The sequence below is a fragment of the Canis lupus genome, chromosome 10 (assembly GCF_011100685.1).
Source record: "Canis lupus familiaris isolate Mischka breed German Shepherd chromosome 10, alternate assembly UU_Cfam_GSD_1.0, whole genome shotgun sequence".
Taxonomy (NCBI): domain Eukaryota; kingdom Metazoa; phylum Chordata; class Mammalia; order Carnivora; family Canidae; genus Canis; species Canis lupus.
The window spans coordinates 25,659,276-25,681,660 of record NC_049231.1 but is presented as its reverse complement, the minus strand read 5'-3'; the positions used below and the strand labels follow the sequence as shown (position 1 = coordinate 25,681,660).

Below are 22,385 nucleotides of genomic sequence, written 5' to 3'. Positions count from 1 at the left end.
TTCTCTCTCAGAATCTTCAAGATTGTTATCGACTTCCTTCACTAGAAAAGCTGAAAACCAAGACTGTGTCCATAGCTGAAGGTGGCTCTCAGTAGGAGGAAGATGCAGTATTCTCACAGAAGTAGATCATTTCTATTCCTCTAAGAAGGGCAATTATTCTCACTTCACAGATACAGAGAACAGGGCAGGGTATACAAATAGGTAGGTATTCAGAACCTTTTAGAACCTGGGCTCCTGATAGAACAGAAGCATTATTCCAAATTCCATGCCCAGAATTCCAACAAGTTTGCAAGAGAGTTGTGTTTCTGTCTGTCTGTCATTCATATACACGCACACATATCACACTTTACAACTTGGCAGCCTTGACTCATTCATTCAGTGCCAGGCACTGGATAAGATATTTCTCAAGGAGCTCATAATATGGTTGGAGGAAAATGTATAAGCAGATAACTCCAATAACGGAAACATCACCTGTCTTTTTAACAACATACAACACTACAATAAATGTTAAGCAGGGAGACCATACTCAATCGTATGAAGCAGTGAGCTCTAGTAGTCCCTGGTACCAACTAAGAAACAGGCACGAGAATGCAGGGCACTCACCCTCCCTGCAAGGCTTTTAGACCTTGAACATCTTACAGATCTTGAGAGGTAGCATACTCTCAGAACTACTACTGTAATTAGTCAGCACTCCACAGGATGTTGGATTGCTCTTTATTTTGTGTATGGGTAAATTTTAGCTACTCAAATAAACTGTTAAATGTCCTGAGGGCAGGTACCTTGCTTGGTATTTCTTTAATCTTTCCAGAACTAACTCCCCTGGGCACAAAGTAGACATTAAACACATGACATCCTTGGCGAAAGGGACAAGGAGATGAGACTCTGGGTGATTTGTCCCTCCACAAGAGTTTATAGAGAGGCAGATGTGGAGTGTTCTGTGAAGCACAAGTGTGCCTCACCCGACCACATCACTGATCCACTGCACAAGGAGCCTGCTCTGGCTCTTTAGGGTTGGTGGTGGGAAGTCCTTCACTGGAAAGCCAGAGAAGATTGCAGCATAAAGTGGATAAATGGTTTGGTAGTTAGTTAAATAAATTATTATTTATTAAATAAATAAAAAGCTGAATTTGAGACTTAAATTTTTGGCTGATACTTAGGATAGAAACAGACTTCAGATTCCTCCCATCTGCTATTTGGTTCTAGCTCTTAGAAATGGATCTGCCATTACCATGACATGAATCAAACTCCATCCTCACTTGCTTAAAAGGCTTCCAATGACTTCCCATTGTACCTACAATAAAGTCCACCTCTTCTGTGTAGTTGACAGGCCCTCATTATAGCCCAACCCTCAGTCACCAGGTCCCGGCCACACTAGCTTCCTCGATGTTTTCAAACATTGTCAGGCTGTGACCTGCACTAGGCCCTTACACTTACTCTCCCTTCTCCCTGGTCCTCTGCCTGCTTCTGCATGGCTGGCTCCACCTCATCCTTCAGACCTCAGCTCAAACATTTCCTCCTCAGGGAGGCCTTTCTTTCCTGATGATCTTATCCAAAATGACCCCATCATTCCTATCACCTGTTAACACACTAACTGGTTAATTTACTTTGTAACACTGACCATACTCTAAAGTTATCTTGTTTACGTATTTGTCTCCTTGTTTATTATCACTATTCTCCTTTCAAGGGCACATACCAGGTTCTGGAATAATCTGAATGAGTAAATGGATGAGGATGAAGAAAATACAGTGGCAGTAGGTCAGCACTGAGTTAAGGTAAAAAACATCAGTTCTCTCACTATAAAGCTAGAAGTTGTTGTGTGACTATTTTTTTCCTCATAGGGTGTGTCCAAGTAGCAATAACACACGAGAAAAGAAAGGAAAGGAGAGCTTGAGCTCTTTGCTGATGACTTAAAAAGAAATGTCAAAAAGAGCAAAATCTTGCTGTCTCCAGCTTTCACTCAGTTTATAATGCTGTTGATATTAAAAACAAATGTTCTGACTTCTAATAGATTCCAATGTTGGTTTCATTTCTCCCCTAGTGATTTCGTTGTGCACCCACTAAGCCCAGCTCTGCAATAACCCCATCCAGCACACTCACACCCATGCCAGCTATAGGGTATCTGAGACTCTCACTCTAAATAAAACTGCAGTTTGATTCAAAATACCAGGTAGGAAAGGGTTTTCTCTCCCCAAGAACCTGAACAAGAAGGCAAAACACATGCAAGAAGTGGGTCCTTTCTCACAATACCCCAGCTCAAGGTCTGCTCCTTCTATAAAGGGAAGTGAGTGTAACAGGGAGTAGAAAGCCCTGAAAGGTGCCATTCAAAAGCGCAGGATGGTTCAACAGCACTGTTCAAACCAACACTGTTTGTTTCACTGAACTTAATAGGAGCAGTTATCTTAGCCATTAGTGAGCAAAAGTCCTTGAACTTGGAGAAGCACAAGAGAGAGAGTGACAAATGAAACCTGTCGCCCTGATTTCTGTTAGATGCTTCCCACGGCATACTAGACACACACGCCATGCTGAAAACGCAGCTCTAGCAAATGCTGAGAGAGAAAGGCACTTACGCGGCATGATCCCTTGGCTCACCAATTCTTCTCGAGTCCGGCGCTGCTGGAGCTTCAACTGCAGCACTGCAGGGTGGCAAAGAGAGAGGAGAGACGGAGACTCAGTTGGGCATTCCACCACAAAAGACACATTTTCAAATGCAAAGAAAGTCTCAGAACAGAAGGGTGTAGTGTGAAAGAAGGATCCCTTTAATTGTGACTGTGTGTAATTGCAGAAGTGGCCTGATACAGCAGGGTTTCCGTATTCTGCTGTGGGCGGCGAGAGGAAGTTGCGAAGGGTCTTGCAGGGCGATAACAATCCACAAAGTACCAAAGTCTTGCCTCTTGCTCAAAACCTCCTACAACACTGTATCCTCCTCCTAAGACTAAAAAAACATAAATTCTTAACTCAAAGGAAATATAATAAGGACCAACACCCAGTAGGAAAAGCTTTCTAGATATTCTACACTGTCTTCCTGGCAGCAAGTGTTTACCACCATGAGTGCTGAATGATAGTGTGTTCACATTGATCAGGAAGTATTGGTTATTTGTAAAATCTTTTCTTTTGTATCTAAAAATTACACCTATTTTCACCACGCAATGTATTTCTCTAGACCAGAAAACATTTTGCCATCAACAGAACTCTTTTCTTCCTCTTACTGTTCAGTTAGAGCTTTTTACTGTTGAGGCAAAACCACCAAGCCACCCGAGTCAAAGTGCATCTGGGATAGGAGAGGGCGATGAGGATTTCTCCCATTTCCACTCTGCCAATACTGCCTAATGAAACACTCAATAGAAATTTTTGTGGGATCCCTGGGTGGTGCAGTGGTTTAGCGCCTGCCTTTGGCCCAGGGCGCGATCCTGGAGACCCAGGATCGAATGCCCCGTCGGGCTCCCGGTGCATGGAGCCTGCTTCTCCCTCTGCCTATGTCTCTGCCTCTCTCTCTCTCTCTCTGTGTGACTATCATAAATAAATAAAAATTAAAAAAAAAAAAGAAATTTTTGTGAAGTTAAAAGTCAATGATCTCTATTTCAAATGCCAATGAAACGTAAAGGGCATCACCATGGCCCACCAGGCAGAATGGCCTGCATTCAGAAACTAGGTGAGAAAACGCTCAGAGAAGGAGAGAGTCAGGAGCCAAGGAAAGTCCCCTCGCCTGATAAGCCTTCAATCAAGTCACATCTGAGAGAGAGAGAGAGAGAGAGAGAGAGAGAGAGACCTGTATCTATTAAGAATCATATTACCATAAGTATCTGCCTTTTCCCTTTATAGAGCAGTTTTTAAGAAGGTCTCCAAGAGGGCAGCCCAGGTGGCTTAGAGGTTTAGCGCCAACTTCGGCCAGAGGCGTGATCCTGGAGTCCCACATCTGGCTCCCTGCATGGAGCCTGCTTCTCCCTCTGCCTGTGTCTCTGACTCTCTCTCTCTCTGTGTCTCTCATAAATAAATAAATGAAAATATTAAAAAAAAAAAAAAGAAAGTCTCCAAGAAGAATGGCAGAACCATAACTAGGCTCCTGGCTACATCTCGAATTCAGCAGGTCCAAAGCAGAACCAGTCTTTCTCCCAAAAACCTAACCTACTTTCCATCCTTATCTCTTTAAAAAAATAGAATCATGATCTGCAATCTACCCCCAACCCAGTATTAAGTTGTTGAGCCAACCTCAACTCCTCCAGCTCCCTCACGTTCCTCCTCTTACCAAGTTCCTGGTGCCACAGTTTTGCCACGTTGCATAGGCAGCTCCCTGTCTTGCACCTTACTTATAGCGTACCTCTCCCATAGTAAATGCCCCAATTAAGGCTGTCCAATTACCCTCCCTCAAGTACCATGTGCTGGCCCAACCGTTCATTCACTTCACTTGGAAATGCCTACCCTTTTCAACTGACCTTCCGGGCTCCTAAGCATGAAGAATTACTCTAGATCTCCTGTGAGCTACCTGTTATTTGTTATAAAAAGTATAGTAATATTTTGCCCTGTGTAATAGTTACCCCTTGAATATAACACATCTCTCTTACCAATTTATAAACTCCTGGAAGGCAGAGAATGTATCTTATTAATATGTGCCCTGCATAGCACTCAATACACAGAAAGCATTTAATAATTGTTTCTTGGGGGGATCCCTGGGTGGCTCAGCGGTTTAGTACCTGCCTTCTGCCTGGGGTATGATCCTGGAGTCCCAGGATCGAGTCCCCATCAGGCTCCCTGCATGGAGCCTGCTTCTCCCTCTGCCTGTGTCTCTGTCTCTCTCTCTCTGTGTCCCTCATGAATAAATAAGTAAAATCTTTAAAAAAATAATTGTTTCTTGAATTGAACTATATCTTAAAATGATAATACATACAGTCTGAGAGATCTTATCAGGAGATCATAACTATTACTCTTATTTTTTTACAAATTAACACTTAAAAGTAAAGCCTTACAGAATAAATGGATAAAACAACAGCCAGACTAGTGGCTAACATTTATTGATGTGCTTGGTGCCAGACATTGTTCTATGTACTTTCATGTTTTAACTCATTTCATCTTTTTTTTTTAAGATTTTATTTGTTTATTCATGAGAGACAGAGAGAGAGAGGCAGAGACACAGGCAGAGGGAGAAGCAGGTTCCCTGCAGGGAGCCTGATGCGGGACTCGATCCCAGGACTCTGAGATCATGACCTGAGCCAAAGGCAGATGCTCAACCACTCAGCCACCCAGGTGCCACTAATTAATCTAACACTCCTATGTAAAGACATGGGCCTTACTATTCCCATTTTTACAGGTAGAAAAATAAGGCCCAGAGTGATTCAGTAATTTTCCTAAGATTATCCCACTAATAAGAGGCACAACAGAATTTGAACCCAAACATTCTGATTCTAGAACGTGGGTTCCTTACTTCTCTGCTTCTTCAGGGTCTTCTGGAGCCTATGCTGCTAAGACAAGAAGCTTGGAATGTGACCACCTGGGCTGGTTCTCTGGTGAAAAGGGATATAGTTTAGGCCAGGGTCAAAAGAGTTTGAATGATACATCAGTAAAATAAATTTAAACTAATCTAGGAATCTTATTTCAGGTAAATTAGAACCACAGATTATAATATTAAAATGGAAATAATTAACAGCTAGGAGTCACTGAACATTGCTGTGTGTCAGGCCTAGTTTAAGTGACTGACATGCTTTTAACTTTAAAAAAAAGGGAGGGGGGCTAAGAGGATGGTACAATTATTATCTCCATTTTACAGATAAGGAAACTAAGGAGTAGACCTTTAAAATTTTGCCTTGGGTCACACAGTTCAAAAGTGCTGGCATGAGACTTCATACCCAGATCTTTGTGATTCTAGACTGCAGGGCACTAAATACTATGCCATACGTCTCCTTGGAGGAAAGAAAGAGGAAAAAGAGAAAATATTTGTCATCTTTTATAGTGTTTCTAAAGCCCAGCCATTCTCTACAGAGAATGATTAAATATAACACATTGATTTGATTTCTAAGAACAGAGAAATCTAAATATGATTCAGTAAGTCTGAACACTTCAAAGAAACAATAACTAATGAAAACTCTGGCCATTATCCAAAAATTTTGAAATACCAATCAGCAGCACTCCTAAAAAAAAAAAACCCATCTACAGATAGGGCCATAAGGGACATTATGCAAACTTCTTGACTAAAAAACTTATTGCCTCATGAGAGCAAACATTTAAGTCTAGGATTCAAGGTTTTTTATGGAGAACACAGGAAAGGCTGATTTAGCTTTTGTTTTCAACATATCTAACTCAAAGAGAAAGGTTTATCTAATAAATCTTTCCATCTGTAAAACTAAATGAAATTAAAGTTCAGTTATCTAAAAATTCCTTCCTGTTCCCTCTCAGCAGTGAACTCCAGGCTCCGTGCTTATCTGAAATCTGACCAACTTCCCTATTCACATAATAGAATTCACCCTTTATCAGTAGTATCTCAGGTATTGCTACAACCTGACTACAGATATGTTACTGTTTTTTATACACTGCAAAGGCCTCTCCTGCTAACTCAAACACTGTTTATAAAGAGGAAAAGAAAAAAGACCAGTAAACTCCAAATTATAGTTGTCAGCCTCTACATCATTTTACTTTAGTATTGATCTGTTTGGCTGTGTACAGATACAAGGGTCCTTCTTCTAAAACTTCCAACTACAAAGAAATAGGTATTTACATGAATTTCCCCTTTCTTAGTCTATCTTAATTCCTCTAAATTCTAACTAAGCACACTAAATAAAATGCCTTTATGTTTCCAGACTTCAGGGATTCTTTATTTTATTTTAGTTAAGTAGGCTCCATGTCCAGCATGGAGCCCAACTCGGGGCCTGAATTCATATCTCTGAGATCAAGACCTGGGCTGAGATCAAGTTCAAATGCTTAACCAATTGAGCCACCCAAGCACCCCAAGGATTATTCATTTTAGAAGCAGCCATTTAATAACTCACTTGCAGTAAATAGCATAAGGGCCATATGTGCTGTATTCACTGCAGAAGGTCCCAAATCAGACGTACGTTTCAAAGGCCATACATTTTTTTTTAATTTTTATTTATTTATGATAGTCACAGAGAGAGAGAGAGGCGCAGAGACACAGGGAGAGGGAGAAGCAGGCTCCATGCACCGGGAGCCCGATGTGGGATTCGATCCCGGGTCTCCAGGATCGCGCCCTGGGCCAAAGGCAGGCGCCAAACCACTGCGCCACCCAGGGATCCCAAGGCCATACATTTAATGCACATCCACCCTCACCAAGAAATACCTGACATGAGTTCAAATGGTTATACTTACAGACAGTGCTAGACCAAGGAGATTCAAAAGAGTAGAAATTTGACAAAATCTCTCTATTCATTATACATCACCATTTAGATTTCCTCTCCACTCCCCAAGTGGATAAAAACTAAACAAAAATACCTATTTGTGTACATGCACAAGTCTTTATGCTTTCACTGTTATTAATTCCACAAATTTAATATATCATCTGTTTCTAAATGGGTCTGTGTAAGCAGCCTATATATAGATGAACAGATGTCTTTAAAGCTGATGGATGGTGAATCGACGGAGTTGCCTGCCAGAAAAGGATTGGAATAAAAAGAAACCAAATCATAAAGTAGGGAACCCTAGGTTCTCCACTCCCCACAGAATTAATCAAGTTTTCCACCTGTTTCAAACAAAGGTCTGAATAACTGGCTTCTTGGGAAATCAAAGCAAAAGATATTTCTGCCCTGTAAAGACCAGGGAAGTATGTTGATGACATTCAAGAATCAGAAAGAAAAGCAAAAAATAAGTGATGTGTCCTCAAGCCCAGCTCTGTGGCTTCCACTGGTCAAGGGACCTGGATTTCACTGGGGAGGGAGATGTGCAGCTTGACAGGCTATTCTCACCTTATTTATATTTATCCATTATTGATTCCACAAAGGCTTCTAGAGTGGGGAGATGAAGTATTTATGAGGGAAGTAAAAAAGAATGGGAAGGAAATTAGTAGGGGAATGATAGCAAAAGAACAAAAACCCTCCTTGACATCATCCTTTGTTCACTAAGACCTCTTTCAAGGAAGATTCTAATGGCAAGGGCATTTCTTAAGCCTGATCTCCTAATAACTGGTTCATTGTTTTCTCCTCAATAACCTTTAGGTACCAGTCCAAGAATAAATAAGCAAATACAATTTTATTCAGCAACAGACACCATTACATCTACTTTCAAACTGGAAAATCTGTTTCACTGGGAAGATCAGAGAAGGAACAGAGTAGGTGAAGCTTAAGCATGCTAATAATTCAAATACTCATCTTTGTAGCAGTGAATTAGACCTATTTTATTTTATTGGTGTATTTTATACTTCAGTTTATCCTATATGCCTTAAAAAAAATCATTTAGTGACACCCAAATTATAAAACCACAACACCTATTATTTAAAACCAAAGGCTTGGGTGTGTCTCTACCTCTCTCTCTCTCATGAATAAGTAAATAAAACCAAATAAATAAATAAATAAATAAATAAATAAATACATACATACATACATACATACATACATACATACATACATACCAAAGGCTAGTCCCTGAATACTGACTAGTTTCGTCCTTAGCATATATGGTTAAAAGTAGGTGAAGGGTGTTCCCAGAAGAGGGTATTACCCTACATGCTCTGCTGACTGGGTTAGTCTACAGCATCACCACCAAAATACAGATTGAGAGTTGGGATAGGGGGATGGTTTTCTACTCAATCTAACAAATGTTTACTATACAACTAACATGTGTCGAGCCCTGTGCTAGGTGTTGGATATACCTGTGGTCTCTGCTCCCTTAAAGCTTCTGATCCAGTGGGCAAACAGCAAATTACATATAAATAAGTATAAGTTGCGATTAATGTTTTACAAGAAAAGAATGAAGGGTATGAGAGGTCAGACCTTGGAATTCATAGTTTCTCCTTTATATGTTCTGTAATAACTAACTTTTCATACTTCTTCCTTACTACTATATATAGTCACTTGTTTAAGCTACTAAAAGTCCTTAAAAAAACAGACCTTGGGGTAAACTATATTTAAATAGGTAAGCTAAGGCACACAGTTTCATTTATTCACTTTATGCTTATTTGCTTAGTTGCTCTACAGTTCACATACTAGTTGGTAAGCATATCAATTCATCACAATATTCATGCCTTCCTCAGTTCTTCTCTAGTTTCTTGTCAAAACTCTCCTTAGGCATTCATTCAAGAATTATGAGGCTCTACTATATATGCCAGATCTTTGCCTGCTACTGGGGATAAAGCAATGACCAAAGTTACTGCCTCTGGTGGAGTTTACACTTTCATGGAGGAAAACAAACATCAAATAAGTACTTGTAATAGTGAAGAGTATTTTCAAAGAAATACTCAGACATCACATCTCAACTAAGGAGTTAAATTATTCCCATTATTCAATTCATCCAAGTGAAGGTTTGGTACTAGAGTACTAGGTACTACATATGTGAATAAGACATGGTTCTCATTCTCATGGATTTTTTTTTCTTTTTTTAAAGATTTTATTTATTCAGGAGAGACACAGAGAGAGAGAGAGGGAGGGAGAGAGAGAGAGAGAGAGAAAGGCAGAGATACAGGCAGAGGGAGAAGCAGGCTCCATGCAGGGAACCCAACATGGGACTCCATCCCAGGTCTCCAGGATCAGGCCCTGGGCTGAAGGTGGCACTAAACCGCTGAGCCACCCGGGCTGCCCTCTCATGGAATTCTTATATCTAATGAGAAATAAAGACTGAAAATGAGTAATATTATAATGCTATAAGGAAGACTTGATGTCTATAATGCAGACTTTTAGTTAAAAAGTCATAGGAAATGCAACTTAGCTAATACACAGACAGATATATATACACACACACATATACACATTAGCTATATATTAGCTATATATATATATATATATATATATATATATATCCTACTATATTAAGGGTCTCTGCCAATATGTGTGATATACATATGTCTGCATAAATAATAAAAAGAAATGCTGATTTCCTAAAAATAATAAAAATCCAAATAGATATACATAGATACAGATATTTTCAGGTGCTATGACAGTGAGAAGGTGTTAGTATCCAACACTGGAAGTCACAGAAAAACAAGATCTTTCCTACATGGGGTAAGAACAGTGAACACACAAACAGGGCCTTAAAATTTTTATCCTCTTGATAAGTTTGTACTAAAGTTTCAAGTAATTTCTTGACACTACTCCCAAAAAGTAGTATGTTCTTTTGGGTCCCTATCTATTATAATTTTCCACAAGTCTTTCCTGATAGAGACCAGATAGATATAAAAAGGAAGTGAGGCGTCTGCACTCCCTTACTCCTTCCCAACACCTCTTCTGCATTCTGGTTCTCAGTCCCTATTCTATCCTACAGCATCCCTGGGACTATTTTCTTCTCCTGCACTTTATGTAGATTTCCTCCAACTTTCTAAACTCCAAGTTTCTCTAGACTCTTTCATGATTAATTTTCTTCCCTCAACTTGGGAAACCAGCCTGAATGGGTTAGCACAGTATACACCACCCCAAAACCGTGTTTCTGGCTTGTGCTTTTAATATAAACAGCAGCATTTTTAAGGCCCCAGTGTATTCTATAATTAGCTCTACCCTTAACTAGAAAGGGTTTACTGTCAACCTAACTATAATTTCTGGGGAATGAGGCAAGTGATGCATATTGGGTTCGTTATATGAATATTTTGTAAGTTCCTAGTGAATTCAATACACTTGTAGAACTGACCTTTAAGGGAAGAACAAAGGACAGAGAAAGAATCGGAAAATACAAATTCTAGTCCTGGCTCTGCTGCTTCCTAATCACATCACTTCTTTTAGCCTCAATTTTCCCACTATTATACAATTGGTAAAAATAATTCCTGCACTTTCAGCTAAAAACAAAAACAACCCACAATGTATGTGAAAAGTGCTTTGTAAAACTGTAACATGGAAAATACATGTTTCACTAGAATATGAATCTTTATCTCAGGTAGCTTTTCTCTAGGACAGGACTAGGTACTGCTAATAATCTGGTACCATACCTCCAACGACATGTTTTATTTTGCAAAATAAAAGGGCCTTTCTATCAAAACATCCTTTCTTAATATCATATTCCATGTTGTTCTGGGGCAGAGGGAACCAGAAGGGAGCAGCAGGGAGGGAGAAGAAGAGGGAAGGGTAGGAAAGGAGGAAGGGAGGAGGGGAAAGGAGGGGAGGGAAGTGTCTCCTTTCCGAAGGCAGTTCTGGCAGTGAAAAAGTACCCTCTATTTTCAGACTCTATTCAATCTGGTATGTCTAAAGGGGCAAGACCCTGAGAAAGGCAGAGAGATCAGTACCCATTCATTAATAAAATTAAATATATGATGAGTGTTCGAAGCATGCTCCTGAAATTCTAAGCTACCCTTAGATTTATAAATCAATTACTGAAATATATTAAGGGTCAGGTTTTTCAAACTGAAATGTTACCATCTAGTGGACAGGATTACTGATTAATTCTTATAAATGAATAATTAATTATGAAGAATATTGGGCTTTCTGATAAATTCAAAATATAAAATGATTTGTGGTATAAACAAAATACAATGAACCACAATGTAATGCTGAAGAAGAGAGAAGTCCCCAACTCTGTTTAAAATAGCACATCACACATGCGAGGAGCACCTGGGTGGCTCAGTTGGTTAAGTGTCTGACTTCGACCCAGGTCATGATCTCAGGGTTGTGAGAGAGAACCCTGCTTTGGGCTCCTTGCTCAGTGGAGAGTCTGCTTCCCCTCTCCCTCTGCTCTTCCCCCCACTTGCACACTTGCTTATACTCTCTAACTCTGAAATAAATCTTAAAAAAAATAAAATAAAATAAAATAACACAAGTAAAAAACCACCTATAATGGGATTTCAAATTTGATTGCTTTTATCACTATACTCAATCTCAATCATTCAACCTTTTCACAATCCTATAAAATTCTCTCTCTGTATATATTGTATAAACATGAGTTAAATTATCTCTGTTTTAGATATCAGAGGTAATATCAAAAAAAAAAAAAAGATCAATATTATCTATTTAACCTGAATACTCTCAGAGATTCTGAGGTATCTTCCTGGAGTGGCAAATCTGGGTTACTCATATATCTACCCTAACACGTATCTACAAAGGATAAGCTTACAAAAATCTAACTTGAGTCACTGAAACATGTAAAATAAAAGGTCTTTGCATTGTGAAATAATAAAATGGTGAAAACATGCATGTGCCATCTTATTAAATCCTTTCTTCTTAAGAGAGGGATTGGAGGAGGGGCAGAGGAAGAGGGAGAAAGAGACTCTTAAGCAGGCCCCGTGCCCAGCTAGGAGCCTGACTCAGGCTCAATCTCACAACCCTAAGATCGTGACCTGAGCTGAAATCAAGGTCATTTACCTGAGCCACCCAAGCACCCTATCTTATTCAATTCTTAAAACAAAGCTATATGAAAGGTTCTATTATGATACTATTTTGTAGCTGAGGAAATTGAGCATAAAACATATTAAGCAACTTGCTTAAGGTCACCCAGCTCCATTTTGATCTACAGCCAGAGCCCTTAGCCATTATTAAATGTTGTGTTTCTCTTCCTTCATAAAACAGATCAGTTCCTCGTGTACAAAAATGGCACTATTAATAGTGCTTTCTGCATGATGTGTCTGGAAAAAAATGATCTATCTACTTATTAACAGGGAAAGTCCAAGTGATTTCAGTGAATAGTACAGGGCATTTCAGAACTCTAGAATCTAAAAGCCTTCTTATATTAAAATTCTAAAAGGAATAGAGACTAACAGGATTAACAGTGGCCACATGTAAAGGTGATTCAAAGGGGCTCCTCCCAGAGACAGGAGGCTAAGGATACAGAAGAACTTCACCAGCCTACTTCCCAATTGGCTCTCAATGTAGAAACATCCACACTGAAAAGCAGAGGGCACCTGCTTCCTGCTACAACTTCATTCCTGCATCCTGCCAGGGGTTTTTCCCTGGTATTAGAGAGATTCTGAGTTCATTCATTCACAGAACTAATATTTATTATGCCTACTATATGCTAGGCACTATTCTAGATGATACAGCAGTAAAATGGAGAGATGAGGTCCTTGTCTTCACAGAGCATGTGTTCTGGTGGGAGAAACATATTGAGTTATTTATGTTATAATTTCCAATGGTACATTATGTGAAGAAAAATACAGCAGAATAAAAGAACAGAGAGTGACTGAGGGTGGTAATTTTACACAGAGTACTTAGGGAAGGCCCTTCTGAAAAGACAGATGACTCTTATACAGAAACCTAAATAATAAGATAAACCATGAAAAGATCTGTAGAAAGAATGTTTCAGGCAGCAGAAATAAAGAGCAAGCACAAAGGCAACTGAGGTAAGAAAAGGCCTGTCTTGAGAAGGAAACTAAGATACAAAAGATGAGGAATCTAATATGTTGAACTCCTACCTTAGCAGTCACTTGGCTAGATGTACCACTACAGTGACTCATTTCATCTCAACAGTTATTTGAAGTATGTATTACCTCCATTTTATAGATGAAGAAACAACAGTTCAAAGAGGTTAAGTAACTGGCTGCACAATTAGTAAGAGGTAGAGCCAGAGTTCACACACAGGTCGGACTGATATCAAAGCCTGTGCTTTTTCTGCTACATCACATTTAATGCCAGTCGTAACAAAAATATTAATAATTATGCATAAATAAATCAAACTTTTTCCCATATCCTCAAAATCTGGGGCTCACCCATTTCATTTTGGGTAGCTGTTCATCTCCCCCTTGAAGTAATGTCCTTCTTTAATTGCAGCGGGCAGATCTCAATTGCCAGCTATGTCAATGTCATCAGTCTCTTTCCTGAGCACCTACAAGGCAATGCTCAAACAACTAACTCCATCATATAAGATCTGAGCATAGCATGTACTTGTACCAGGCATCTGAATGGGGTGGAGATACACTGGGAATGTGCTTTAGACTGGCAGGACCATCTGAACAAACACTTCCAAAGTTAAAGGCACCAGGAACAGTGTTTTCCCTGCCCCATTAGTTCTGCACGTTCACCCAGGAAATGTGGGCAGCCTTGAATCTCACTTGATATTCCCTGCTGGTATTACTGGTGCTGACATTTTGCACTCAACTTTGTTGAGCGTAGGTGACAGGTGAACAGATTCAAAACCTGGAACGGGGTATTCTACAGCAAGCCAGAAGTGACAAAAATTCTTTCCCTTAAAACTGTATTAGAGTACTTACTCTTTCTAAATCTTTAATAATGTGGACTTGAAAAATATAGCATGTAGAATACTCATGACTGAAATAACGAGGGAGGCCTATAAGTAAATACTTAGAAAGTTAGTTTTTTTCTATCTCTTTCCATAGGCTTATCCTATTTAGCCTCTTCATATTTTTGAAATTAACTTTCAGTGTTTGTAGTAATTAATTTTGAGACAAAAATGTGTGGTTGGTTTGTTTTAAAGGAGGCTGCACATCCAGTGTGGAGACTAATGCAGGGCTTGAACTCACAACCCTGAGACTGTGACCTGATATGAGATCAAGAATCAGACACTTAACCGACTGAGCCACTCAGGTGCCTCTAAAATAATTTTAAAAATGAAAACAATTCTTCTCTAGGACAAGGATTAGGAAACAGAGAAGTGATTAGAAATGAGAAAATTGATCAAATGTGCTAAAAATACACACATACAAAATTTGCAAGTTCTTCAAATATTTTTTTTAAAGATTTTTTTAAAATTTATTTATTCATGAGAATACACAGAGAGGAGAGAGAGAGAGAGGCAGAGACACAGGCAGAGGGAGAAGCAGGCTCCATGCAGGGAGCCTGATGTGGGACTCGATCCTGGGTCTCCAGGATCACGCCCTGAGCTGTAGGCGGCGCTAAACCACTGAGCCACCGGGCTGCCCAAGTTCTTCAAATATTTATGTGTAAACCTTTTCTGGGTATTTAAAGGAAAAAACAATAGTTTCTCCCCTTAAATCCCAAGGGATGTAAAATTTTATGTTTGTCTCAAAAAAATTAAAGGAATATTTTGAAAATTAATTTTGGCGCCTGGGTGACTCATTTGGTTAGGTGGCTACCTTTGGTTCAGGTCATGATCCCAGCCTGGGATCAAGCCTCAGGGTAGACTCCCTGCCTGCTGGGGGGGGGGGGGGGGGGGGGCAGCCTCTCCCTCTCCCTGCTTGTGCCTGCGCTCTCTCTCTCTAATAAAATCTTTTTAAAAACTTTTTATTTTTTGTAAAAGCTACAGCAAAATTTTTCTTTTCTGTAGAAGATGGAAAGGCAAAAAAAAGGGAAAATTAAATTTCATGCAGCATATGAAATATGAAAGCTCTAAGTCTATCAGCTAAAATTGCTGTAAGAGTTACAATTCTCAAGATCAAATACATAAAGGAAAAGTCAGTCTGTTAAAATACAGTAGCCCATTTAACTAGGAAGGCCCTACTCTCCATTCTCCAGGTTTAGCAGAGGCATCTCAGAAGTAAATGTACATGTAACTGTAAGGGAGTCCATGTTGTTTGAAGAACTGCAACTCTGTATTTCCTGAAGTTTGTGTGGTCAAATTTGCAAGTGGAACATTTCATTACTGCAGGTTTTTGCACAAAATTTTACGAAACAAACCTGCATTAAGTTAAAGCAGAACTGAAATCAATGCCTTTTCGGCAGGAATGACTTCGATATTTTCCTATCACATATTCCTCCTTTTCATGTAGATGTTTGGCTCCTTCAACACACACCATGGGTGAAGGGGACATTACAGCTCCAAAGCTAAAATGGAGGCTGAATGCAGAGCAATGAAACAGTTTACCTAGTTACCACATACCACATTTTTCTAGCATAATTTTGAGGGATGCAGAAGGTGCCACACCTATCAGCAGAACACTTATTTTTAAAATGTCCTGGATACTAGCTTGTAGTTTCCCTCCTCCTGCATTTTCAAATTATCCCAGTATCAACATCCGTCTTTAAGAAGTTTCCCCCTAGTTTTGAAAAAAATGCATTACGTTTGTCTGACACTCTGTGTAATACACAAGCAAGACCCCTCTTTCTCTGGCTCTTATGCCTCATCAAGGGATGAAAACAGCCAGAACTACAGCAACAGCTGGGGATCATTAAACCGACAGAAATAGCTTAGGAGACTCCATTGGTGTGAGTGGGGGGAGGAGAGGCTCAGTATCAGATTAAAAAAATCAAAAGGGCAACAGGAAAGGGAGGGGGTTAAGGTGAAGTATATCATACCCAAATTTCCTTTACACAACCAAAGGGAGGCACTGAAGCCAAAGAAGGGACAGGTGACTGGCTTAAATTGCCTAGCCTCTACCTATTCTCATATGGAAGGCTTCGTCAAACATATAAATGTGAGTCAATGAAGACAGGTGGGGGTGGGAAATAGATGGGTGGGGGTGGGAAATAGAGGAATCGTGGCATCTCAAAGGCTAACCCTGGGTCATCCCCAGTCTGGAGGAATCTCTTAGGATATGAGTCACTCCTGAGGCTGTGCTCACAGTAAAAATCAACTCCAAGAGGGGCAGGGGTATGAAAATGTATGCCAGTACCTAAGTGGACTCCCTTAGTCCAAGTCATCCCTTCAACTGGGAGGACCAAATGCTAGACGAAATGCAGGCTGTCGGGGCTGTTCATGCCAGAGCACAACCACGCCTCCAATGCTAGCTTTGTAATCTGCCAGGCCTCCGAAGGTCAGTACAGGAATGTGCCATCTGCCTGGCTCACTGCCCGAGTGTGTTCAGCACATATCTGAATGCCCTACAGCAGCTTTATTCCGATCACTCCATGGAGTGGGCTTGCATATACTGATCTCTATACCTTAGTCTGGTTAGTTGTAGGATCCTGGGGTACCTTCTCCAACTTCACACTTGCTAGGCTGTCATTTACTATCAAAGCCTCTCCCACCAAGGCATCTTCTTCATAACTAATCTCACAGGACTGACTGCAGTTTCAGAAAGTTCCCCACCTGCAAGCCCAAACAGGAAATGATTCGATTGCATATATTATGATTGCAACTCTCTTTGGCAAGAGTGTTTGGTAACTGTGGGATTGCATGAACTTCAGCCGAACATTTTATTTGATGCATCTAATGATTTACTAGAGAAGGCTCCAGGCTGATGGCTGTTCTCAACGAAAGAAACCACTACATTACCCTCTTCTAGAATGGCTTCTTTTCTAACCCACAAACCTGGCAGGAAAATATGCCTCTGCATATTTCCAAACTACACCAGTTTTGGCTAGCTAACTGTATTTGAACATGGTTTTCAAAAAAAACACAATGGCTTATTCTGAATATTTTAAGTTAATATTAGGAAGGGTAGGAAACCTACAAAAATAAACCCACTAGAGAGGAGACTAAAAAAGAGTTTATATAGATATTTAGTTTACACACACACATTTACCCACATATCTCACATACAGTTCGTTTTAAGGCTGCATAACACCAAAGAACAGGATATATGTCAACCAAACTGTGTTGACTATTATCACTTTTCAGTGTGCACAGCCTTGATGGGAACAACTGTACTAATATATCTCTTATCAACCTTTAACAGACTATATTAAATATAAAATATAAAAGGGATGTCATAAATATTTATAACCACTTACTACATACATCGTAGGACATAAGAAAAATAAATATAATAAAAAATTACTAATAAAAATAATATGTAATACTTTACAAAGCTTTCACACATATGATCTTATTTGACTCTATGAGTAGGATGGTAGATATTATACTCATGATACTATGAAAGAAATTGGTTTGCCAAGCTTAGAGCAATTTAGCCAAACTCATATTTGCAAGATCAAACCAAGAACTTCAGGTCTTGACTATCAGCTCAAGGCTGGAGCACTAGCTGCCTACCACAAAAAGGCTTTCAGCCCTCAAGGAATTAATCTCTGACACGTAACGCCTTGGCCAGTATTTCTCAGATGTACCAAGTTTCTTCCCAGTAAGAATCTCACCAATCTCCTGGACCAGTGTCATATTCTGAATCTAATTCAAGACAATTGTGAGGAAAGGTTAATTATTAATACCACTGATAATTAAAAGATCTGAGCTTCTTCTAAAGGCTAGAATTATTAATATGAGATACTGAATAAAACTGAATTAGGACAGAGTGCTCAAAATATATCTGTCATTTAGGATGAACATATTTTGCTTATGGGCACGACACTGCCCTCTAGTGCCAGGAAGCACAATACCCTCAACAGACTAACTCCGCTAATGCATTATTAACCAACTACTATGCATAAACACACTTCACTAATACTCACTTTAATGGGGGGGAGGGGGAGAAATGGTTACGCCTATCACACACATGCAACCATAAAAACTATATCAGCCCCTCAAGGAATTTATAAATATAATAGAGAAGATAAGAAACATAAAACAAATCACTGTAATCAAAGACAGTGTTCTAAGTGCTTTTAGTTTGCAGAGAATAAATCACTAGAGTACAAAAAGAATCAGGCAAGCTTTGCAGCAGCAGTAGCATATAAACTATCTCTGGAGGGCTTCAAAAACTAGATATGACCAAAAAACAAAAACTAGATAGGAGCCAAAACCTAGAGGTAAGAAATACTGTAAGGATAAGAACATAACTAATACACTTCAATTCAGATGAAGAATTAAGTTTGTGAAAGGGAGTAGAAGGCAGCTGGAAAGGCTGGCAAAGGTCAGACTGTGAAAGGTCTAAAAACTGTGCTATCCAATATGGTGGCCACTTGCCACATATGCTATTCAAATTTAGTTAAAATTAAATACAATTAAAAATTCAGTTTCTTAGTCACTCCAGTCACAGTTCAAGTCTCAACAGCCACATGTGGCTAGTAGCTAGTGTACTGGACAGTGTAGATACAGTATTGGGCAGTGCTGTACAGAAAGTTGTATTAAATAACAAAACATTGGGATCCCTGGGTGGCCAGTGGCTGAGCATCTGCCTTTGGTCCGGGGCGTGATCCTGGGGTCCTGGGATCAAGTCCCACATCGGGCTCCCTGCATGGAGCCTGCTTCTCCCTCTGCCTGTGTATCTGCCTCTCTCCCTGTGTCTCTCATGAATAAATAAAATCTTTTAAAAAAATAAATCACAAAACATCAATCTTTCAAAGCTTCTTCTAAAAAAAATGCAGATCTGATCCTTGCCAAAATCTAATAATAAAGAAAACCACAGGTCCTAATGCCCTAAGGCATTAGGCATAAAAGTGTGGTCCCTATCCTCCTAGGCATTTCCAACTGCCAACTAAAACAAGAAAAAGATCACAGATGGCGTCCTATAATCTTAATCAATTATCTTTAAAAATATGTGCCAGTTTTTAGAATCTTTTTTTAACTTAGGAAAAAGAAAAGACAAGAGCTAAAAAAACTATGAAAGAAGGAAAAGATTAGGCATTTACATATAATAATAAAACAGAAGACTGAGAAGAGTCACTTTCATTGGGTAATTTTGAGTATGTGAAGGAAGAACTGCATCCCTCAAATATCTGCTTCAGCCCAATAGGAGCAATACTGGACATCCTTTATATTTTCACTATCTAATGCACAATCTATTTCTTCTGTTACAAAATGACAATCATTAAAAAAAAAAAAATGTGTACTGGGGATCCCTGGGTGGCTCAGCGGTTTAGCACCTGCTTTTGGTCCAGGGCGTGGTCCTGGGGTCCCGGGATCAGGTCCCACGTCAGGCTCCCTGCATGAGCCTGCTTCTCCCTCTGCCTGTGTCTCTGCCTCTCTCTCTCTCTCTCTGTCTCTCATGAATGGGTGAAATGAAATCTTTAAAAAGAAAAAAAAATGTGTACTGATAGAAAACATAAAATGAGTCCTCTCAAGATCCAACAGACAAAAAGAATTCCATGTACAAAGTTCCAAGTACAGTATAAAATCAGAAAAACATATAGTCAATTGGTTAGGCTAGTTGTCTAAAATTACCACTCTGATCCTACTTAGACAAGTCTGCATCTCTATTTCCTATACACTGCTACACTCGAAACAAAGATATTCTTAATGTTCACACTGGGAATCTGAAACACTATAAATCCTCTGGTTACAAAAACAGTAGCAGCCCAAAGCTTTAGGTCCTAAGCCATACTCTCTCCCTGCCTTTCAAATAATCTTCCCTGAAATGTTACTGTCGTGTTTGACTTTATAATCCTAGATATTCAAAGAAATCAACTGCCTTTCAATCCATTTTTTAAAATACTCTTTTTGCAAACTGGACACTGATAATCATTCATCTCCTCATCGGTAGATTCATTCATTGCTGATGCCACAAGTTCAAATCATCCTGTTAAATGTTAGTAAAGTTCCAAAGAGATCTCAAGAATTCAAAAGAAACATCTGAGTTTTTAGAAAAGTAGCAGTTATGTAATCAATAGTGAAAGTTGTATGTAAAAACTGCTAATGGACAACAGGTTTTCCAAGCTAGGAGAGGGAAAATGTTGAAAATTCTTTTCCATTCATACTGTTAGAATTTGAATGAAGTCCCTACCCACCCCCACTTTTTTCATAACTCAGAGTTCTTCTGAAAGAATTACCAAACTTGGGCAGCCCGGGTGGCTCAGCGGTTTAGTGCCGCCTTCCACCCAGGGCCTGATCCTGGAGACCTGGGATCAAGTCCCACATTGGGCTTCCTGCATGGAGCCTGCTTCTCCCTCTGCCTGTGTCTCTGCCTCTCTTTCTCTCTCTGTGTCTCTCATAAATAAATAAAATCTTTAAAAAAAATTTTTTTTTAAATTACCAAACTTTTCTGCAGAACTCAAGAGAACATTTCTTCTAGCAGCTTCAAAATACAAAAGATGGGGGATCCCTGGGTGGCGCAGCGGGATCCCTGGGTGGCGCAGCGGTTTGGCGCCTGCCTTTGGCCCAGGGCGCGATCCCGGAGACCCGGGATCGAATCCCATGTCGGGCTCCCGGTGCATGGAGCCTGCTTCTCCCTCTGCCTGTGTCTCTGCCTCGCTCTCTCTCTCTGTGTGTGTGTGTGACTATCATAAATAAAAAAAATAAAAAAATAAATTTAAAAATACAAAAGATGGATGTTCACAAAGGAAAAATCCTTGGTGGATGTTAACCTAATAAACACTTTCCTGCTATCATTCATACACGTGGATGTAATTCTATTGTGACTCTACAATTACTAAAAAGATTGGTAAGGCCAGCCCAAACTGTTTACCCTAACCCCAACTAACATGCAGTATAAGTAAAAAGCCTTTCAAGTATTACTTTATTTTAAATTATTATATCTTAGTGTTATAAGATCTCACAGGTTATCTATACACTTTCAGTATTTAACAGAGAGAAGAACTGAAGTCATCATCACTGGCTCCCTATTTATTTGTACAGTACCCATGGCCAGAGTATGTTTCATTGACAAAGCACTGCATTTGACCTACATAAAGAGGCAGAACCCTACTTTGTAAAGTTTTTTCTTTCTTCTTCCATAACCTAGGTTCAGTACATGAGCTGTGCATGGGTGGGAGGAAGGAAGCAAGAAAAACATCCTAAACACTGTCTCCATCAGGTCATGAAGTACACCCTATGGTACTATGCTCAGCTGTCTACCTCTCGAGGGCTCAACAAGCTTTAATAAAAACCCAGGGAGAGTAAATCACCCAAAGTCAAAGCCTGGATGGCTACAGAGGAATAGGGAGAGGAGATAAAAAGACTGTAATAAATTAAGAAGGAAACAAAAGCATGCAAATCCCAACAGGAGAAATATGCCAACCTTCCCGCAAACTGTGATAAGGGGCCAGGCACACTGCGGGGTAGCTGTCCTTTCCCGGCTCCAGGACAATCCATGAGAGAGGCAGAATCCTGCAGGTGGGCTGGTGAATCTTGGTCTTCTCCTCCAGCATGCTGGGGGAGATGTGAGGCTCCAAAGGCCAGTGTTGCAATACACTTGTCTTCCTTACCTCACTCCTTAAAGAGGCCATTTATTATTTGCTGAAAATCTGATTACCATTGCTCTTTAGGTTAAAGTGGGTACTTCATTTCTGTAGTGCCAAGGGTTGTAAGAACAGCTAGATCCCGACTTTACTTAGGGAGTGGGGCATTAAAAGCAGTGACAGCAGAAGGTCAGAATCAGTAAGTCTCCTGGAAAACATTTCTTCCTGTCAGCACTGGGCCTCGACACAGACACCTCCCTCCTCTACCCAAATGCCAAAAAGCAGGACTGGGATGATTTCAATGTGTAGGGCTGGAAGAGAGGAGGGTTCCCTTAGAGAAAATGTTCGTAGCAACCAACCAACCTCATTCACCCAAAATAGTAAACAGTTGGTTTCTCTGCTCAGAACCAAAAGGCTTCTGCCAGACAAGCAGTATCACATGACCAGGTTCCCTCTTCT

At 39.9% G+C, this 22,385-nt stretch overlaps 1 protein-coding gene across 5 annotated transcripts in view; it reads right to left on the bottom strand.

Moving 5' to 3' along the window:
- MRTFA (myocardin related transcription factor A) overlaps positions 1-22,385 on the bottom strand; it is a 198,371-nt gene that overhangs the window by 37,173 nt on the left and 138,813 nt on the right. For all 5 annotated transcript variants that reach the window (XM_038550462.1, XM_038550458.1, XM_038550459.1 and 2 more), the window contains one exon: positions 2,568-2,633. In XM_038550462.1, coding sequence (XP_038406390.1) covers positions 2,568-2,574 — 7 coding nt within the window. In that variant the 5' untranslated portion in view covers positions 2,575-2,633. The remainder of the gene's footprint in view (positions 1-2,567; positions 2,634-22,385) is intronic.